Source organism: Pagrus pagrus (assembly GCF_965226575.1).
Source record: "Pagrus pagrus genome assembly, chromosome: 9".
Taxonomy (NCBI): Eukaryota; Metazoa; Chordata; class Actinopteri; order Spariformes; family Sparidae; genus Pagrus; species Pagrus pagrus.
In genome coordinates, this window is record NC_140193.1 from 20,968,913 (window position 1) to 20,975,623 (window position 6,711).

The 6,711-nt window shown below is 39.2% G+C and overlaps 1 protein-coding gene across 2 annotated transcripts; it reads right to left on the reverse strand.

The window, feature by feature from the left end:
• Window positions 1–389: 389 nt before the first annotated feature.
• On the reverse strand, window positions 390–6,625 carry LOC311262320 (growth hormone-regulated TBC protein 1-A-like). 2 transcript variants are annotated; one of them, XM_084361634.1, is made up of 8 exons: window positions 5,612–6,625; window positions 4,945–5,006; window positions 4,695–4,853; window positions 3,655–3,779; window positions 3,381–3,477; window positions 1,684–1,856; window positions 1,407–1,592; window positions 390–959 (listed from the first exon to the last, which is right to left on the reverse strand). In XM_084361634.1, the coding sequence occupies exons 1-8, from the start codon at window positions 5,665–5,667 to the stop codon at window positions 858–860; spliced, it is 960 nt and encodes a 319-aa protein (XP_084217760.1). In that variant the 5' UTR covers window positions 5,668–6,625; the 3' UTR covers window positions 390–857. The 2 variants fall into 2 exon arrangements, with proteins under 2 accessions (XP_084217760.1, XP_084217759.1); XM_084361633.1 differs by having other exon boundaries at window positions 4,945–5,090.
• Between the last annotated feature and the right edge of the window lie 86 nt (window positions 6,626–6,711).

The window sequence follows — 6,711 nt, forward strand, 5'->3', positions numbered from 1 at the left end:
TCAGAAATCAACATCTGGCTTTTTGTAACTGAGACATTTTTTTTTCACATTTAAGTCAATTTTTCTGAGACTTTTCAGATTTTTCTTAAAGCTGCTCTGAGTGTCGTTATAACGAACAGACAGGACCGCCACTTTCTGGGGGTCTCTGTCCTGATTGGATAAAGTGGGCAGGGATACCAAAAAAATGTATTTTCTCTTTAACTGCATGAGCAGGGAGAGTAGAGCCATGAGTTACTGATCAAACACTCTGTAACAGTGATGACTGTTGGATTATCTAATAACAATATCCACTTCCATATTTGTGAGGTCGGCTAAATCAGTAAAAAGATGAGACTAGTTATGAGGTTCCTGATAATAAAAAAAAAAAGTGAAACACAAGGCTCTGTAAATTAGGCCACAACAAATGATAAACACCTTATTTTACTTCATAAAGAGAAATGGACAGTTAGGACAGTGTTGTACTATACTCTGACAGATTAAACAGATTTTTAAATTCTTACAACTGTTATTCTTCACAGTAACAAAAAAAATTGTACCACTCTTATATTACTATTGTACAAGTAATTAAAAAACATGACAGATTGAAATACTTTCTACAAAGCATCAGGCGATCTTCAAGTGTATACAGCAGTAACAACATTCTGCAGAACATGAAACCATGAGCAAAGGATGAGCTTCAAAAACATTTTAGATCAGTTGAGAAACTTCAGCAACTTGTTGTAATACAAACTTATTACAGAAGAAACCAAAAAAGTCACCAGTATGTTCATTACATTAGTTAATTGTCCCTGATAGTACAGCGATGCGTTTGAATGGAAGCTGTTCAGTCAGATGGGGCAAACGGAGGATCTAAAACTTCACGGCCGTCCAGACTCCTCCTCCTGTATTCGTTGTCTGCATTTCTCTCTCAGTTTATCGATAGTTGTCATAGACAGGCTCCCGGGCTCTGTAAAGATTTTCTGTAAAATGAAAAAGAATTCAAGGTTCAAGATTATTCCTTTAGAGACATTTACGCACCAAGATGTGTTGACATGGAGCCTGAAACTTCCCTCGTAAGAACTCGGACAGCTTTCCTTGTCTTATAGTAAATTGCTGTATATATTTGGGTTCACAGCTGCAGTTTTTGTAGATTTTATGGACCAATTGAAACCAAATTTGATCAACAGAGTATTCAGCTGAAATGTTACTGAAAAAAATAATTAGTTGCAGCCCTGAAGTGCTTAATGCAGGTTGATCTTCTGCAAAGGATGAGTAGTGATGTAGAGCTGGTGTTGGTGTAAGAACTGTTCGAACTGTTCTAAGCAGGGGACAGTTAATCAGACTGATTATGTTATAAAGGATAGAACTGGCCAATGTAACAACACCCAGTGTTTTATTTGTTCCCTGACAGTCCTTTATCCTCGTACCTGCATGAAGGTGTGACAGTCCAGAGTGAAAGCTCCACATGTGATTTGTTTAAAGCACTCGCACACATCAGGCAAAGAGCGAGCTCTCAGGATCTCCGGCTGGTGATGAACGATGAGAGTCAGAGCAACTCGGAAAAGAACCTTAGAGCCTTCGTAGAAAAGACAATCCCAGACACGCAGGACGGTCTGCAGGTACAAGAGACAAGACAAATGTCACCATGAATTCCTCATTTGTTCCATACTACTAAAGTTAAACATTAAGCCAACTTCTCCTCACCTCAATTGGTAGTATGTCAATGTAGAGGCAGATGAACCATCGTGACACCACCAGTGTCCATATGCCAGGATACTGGGCCATCAGCTGTCCCACTGCAGGAGCTTTAGCCTTCACCAGCTCCCCAAGAACCTCCTGGTCGGTCTTCAGGCCCAACATGGCCAGGCTGTGGTAGTCTACAATATCCCCCAAAAGTAGATGTTTGCATTTTGTATATCTGCAGCAGTAACACTTGTTGGTTAGCCTTTTAAGCACAGTTTATGAAATGGTTTTGTTTGTATCTCTCTGGTCAAATCTACACAATTCAGATTGTTGTGTTGGTCCAGAACTTACTGCAAAAATGTATTTTACATGTGGAGCTCCACAAGGCTGCAAAACAGGTCCACTACTTTTTATTTTTTATAGATATAACAAAGGGTTGATGCACAATCCTTCATAGTCATTACTGCAAATATTATATCTGCCTCAATTATCTTAAAATCAATTTACTAGCAGTTATATTTACTCGTAACTGAAAGATATATAATCAAACACTATGGTGCTACCTATATGATATTTCTGCAGTGATTATCCATTTCACACCAGAGATTTCTGCTTATTATTAATAAGTTCTTTATTTCAGTTTTTATTCCTTTTATGCCTCTAAATGTATAATGTGTTACTTCTCCTGTGTACATTTCTTTTTTGAAATGTGTTTTAAATGAAAAGCACTGTGGGCAGCAATTTTTGTATGGAAGGTGCAATAAATAAAAACATATATTATTATGAATATTATTATGATATATACATTATGTACAACGTTGCTTTGCTAGTTTCTTTGATAAACTGAATCTACCTAACAGCGACATTGCTAAGACTATCTGCTAGTTTTGGGTAAACTCTAGCTGTCATTTTCTTTAGTCTGTGGCCCAGTGGGTCTCAAAACTAATGTTAGTGAAAGTGAAAGTTACTAATGAGATATGAAAGCGCCAAACACGCATTTTAGATAAGTAAGATATATACACTAAAATAACATCATTCGTAAAGACAATGAATTGTATGTAAACAAACATTGTGATGGGTTCTATATACTCATTATTAAAATATTTTAGATGCTTTAATTTAATCAGAGACCCAAAACCTGCTCCAAGACGGCCATTATAAAACACAGTTACTGGTTCAAATAAGTTCAAAAAGGGAGCACCTGGACACCACAGGCAAATAAATTCACATTCAAGTAGATAAAACAGCCGAAACAGCATTTTGGTTTTCTTTCCTGAAGCCAAGATCATGTTGTGCTTCCCCTTATAAAAAGGGAAATATGCAGACCTTTGTTGCAGGTTTAGGCTTAATTACTGTACTGCTTTACTCTGAGGGCTGCCCAAAACTCGAGTTCACTCAGCATGCGGCTGCCATAGCTCTAAGGTCTGTGCGCTTCTTTCATCTTATGTAACTTGATCCAATTAATATTAGAGGAGATGTTAAAATCTTTAAAACTTGTTATGTGCTGAACATTTTACAGACTTGCCTTTACAAACATTGTGCTGCCGGATTATGCCCCTTTCTGACAAAATAAGTGTGATTGATTAAAGGCCCTGCACCACCGTGGTTCACTTTCACTTACATTGTCTGATCAGACCTCCTCTCAGGACTGCTGGTGTTTATTCATGTAATTCCTGGCACGACCAACTGAGCATTAAAAAACAAAAAAACAAACCTACCTGGGAGAATTCTGCCCAACAATGCATCCATGAGCCAGAATGACTTCTCTTCATCTTTGGTGATGATGATGAGGTAGCCTGCAATGAAGTTCATGCCCTGGAATAAACAGAGGCAGCAGTGAACTAACTGTGTGTGAGCCAGGGGTTAGTGAACACTGCATAGAAATTTACATTTGGGGATAATCCTATACATGTAAAGAGCTAGCCAGTCCTGTTCTTTAGGTAACAGACGTTATGTTAAGTCAACTTTCAACTGTGACAGTGTTTTCTTCACCTGACAGTATCCCACTGCCTCATTATGGTGTCCGTAGGCCAGCAGCACGTTATACAGAGCCCTCTGCAGGCTCGGTTCTGCTTTGGTCTTGAAGAGGACGTTGTCGGGAAAGGTCCTGTGCATGTCTTGCCAAAAAAACATGACAAGAATTGGACTATGTTATCGATCTATGTGTACAAGTTGTTTAAGTTGAGGTATGGATGTTTTTGTATGAAGGGGAAAAGTGGATTGTAGGGATGAAGGCTTTTTCACAGGAGATGTTTGACTTGTAGTAGAGAAAGCACAGGAGTTCCTAATGTCTTGGTTTCCCAGTAAGCCATGACAGTGTGACAGTGAGCCAGTGTGCACGATACTGGGACCCTGAAGCTGATGCAGCTATAGGAACTCAGCAATCATTAATTTCCACATGTGAAAAACAGCTAATCATGAAAAACAGCTTATCATGTATGACTCAGGTGTAAACCCAACGTAATTTAGTTTTGAAGCCTCAAGTGTGGGATTATGGTTGCCTCAATGTATTTTTTATTATCGAGAACACACCGTGGAAACAACTTTTCAATCACAATGTAGCCACGCCCTCAATCATACCCTGCTTTATCATCTATTTTAATATAAATGGGACCATTATTTACCAAATGAACATCATGCTGTACTGAAGGAGACTAGAAACTAACAATTAAGATCATATAATGATGAGGAAAATGTTTACTGAGGTATTAAATCAGGTGAGAAGTAGACTAATTTTCTCATAAGCTTACATAAAATTGGTTTTCCTTTTGAACCAGTTGAGTCACCCCCTGCTCCGTCCACGTTTTATACAGTCGGTGCTAATTTCTTATGTATGTATGATTTTTTTCCCCACATGTGACATTACTTTGTTTTCACATGTTAAAATGGGGAAACTGCTTGTGAAGAAGCAAATTTCATGTGGTTTCATGTGCTGTGTTTTGTTTCCACATTTTTGTTAGGGCTTTCACACCCATGCTTTTGCTACTGTGGCATGTCAAAATGTCTGCTGTGAAAAAGGCCTGTTGTCGCACCTATACGAATGGTTTCGTCCAGTTTGGCGTCGTGCTCCGCAGCCAGCAGAGACTGGTAATAACCGGGGTTGCTCTCCAGTTGTTCCTGTGCACCGCTAGCTGCCATCCAAATCCTGGCACGGTGCTCGTTAGGCACACCTTTACGCACATACCTTTTCACTTCCAAAACAAAATTCAGTAATTACATTACATAACCACACCAGCATGAGAGGGCCCCAACACTAAACAGTGGTGTGTTTGTTTTTTGTACCTGTCAAGTTCTTCTCTACATGCGGCTTCTCTTGCAGGAGTTTGGACCATCTCATGGACCTTCTGTTGAGGACAGCCACATACTCGTTCATCATCTCCTTATAGGGTTCAAAATCCTGATGTCTCTCAAAGCCATAGGGGTCAACCCTGCTGGGGCAAATCCACACAGTCCCGTACCATGTACAAATAAATGACAATGCACAAAGCATGATTGTGAAGCGAGGACTGACAGCTGGGTCACTTCCCTCCCCACCCTTCTTTCTCTCTCATATTCCCTGATGACAGACACTACAACAGCCTCTGCTGGGTAGGGTTTCTGGAGCGGGGAGATCAAATGCCCCAGCTGCACAATAAGTCCGTTTTAAATTACTTTCAAGCGGGAGCAAGGAGCAAAATTCAAGGTAAAAAATAACAGAAAATGTCATGTATTTTCCACAAAACAACTCCTGGCTATGATATTTTACAGAACTTGGTAGCTGGCTTCTTAAAGCAGCTTCACTAGTTTGTTAAGTAAAACATCAATTGCAAATACAACAAGGAAATAAGGTGATGCAAATAACTGGGAGTCAGGAAGGAAGCACAACAACATACATGACACAAACATACAGTAAATAAAAGAGAGGCAGAACATGAAGTCGGAGTGAACACCACATCGACAAAAAGCTCACCTTTCACTGCCATTATTACACGTTTGAGGCTGAGAAACATTTCCTGTCATCTCCATTTCCACGGTGTGTCAGGTGCTGCAGGTTCAGTAGTCCACCGAGGCTATAAACAACCTGCACCGAGGAGGTTTTTTCATAGGTAATACTTGGAAGAGATCCGGCTGCTGTCAAGGTAAATAACAAAGAGGTCTGAGTCTCAAATGACTCATGTTCGCTGAGAGGAGGGGCTAGTCTCAGTAACACCCAGGTAACTTCCACATGTACAGGTATGTGCTTTATTTGCATGAAAAACAATTAGAGGAAGAGAAGTGGAAACGTCTGCTTGTCATGTCCTCCTGGTGATAATGGTGGCAGGACTATCGACAGAAGTAAATTCACAAATGTATTGAAATAAAGGTTTAATCTCTTTTAGATGGTAGAATATTATTATATATAAACAGGAATCCAAATTCCCCCAATGCAACGGCATCCCACTCAGACATTTTAACTGACTACAAAAAGTACAAAATCCTTCAACTGTTTAAATATATTTTATTAAAATGTAATTTCCATGCATGATCTAAGTGCCGTTTAAAAGCTGTCTCCACTGTGCCAGGAATATTAACATAATTTTAAAAATCCCTCCTATTACTTTGAATGAAATTGTATTTAAAGTGACTATAATCAGTATTTCTACATCAAGAATGCAGCATGTTAGCATCTTTCAGCTTACGGTTTCGGTTTTGCAGCCCACATCTTTAATGTTTTGGTCGACTCTCACTGCCCTCATCAATCTTAGTTCCAGCAGCAGTTAGCAGGTAGACCCACTGTTTTTTACCTGCTCAGCATGTAACAGCACAGGCATGTCAGGTTAAAGCTAATTACTATTCAAAAGATCTGTTAAATATTGTTGATTAACAATCAACTTATGCTGTTTTATTATTTATTATTTTGAGGTGAAAATGCTCTTCAAATACAAAAGGATCCCTACTAATTATAATTTACTTTTTATAATCTGAGCCCCACAGGCAGAGTGACACCTTGCGCAGGAATTCAGTCAATTAGGAAACTTGGGATCCTTGTACCGTTCTGTACTCAGTTTTAACCCTTCAAGGGAAACATTT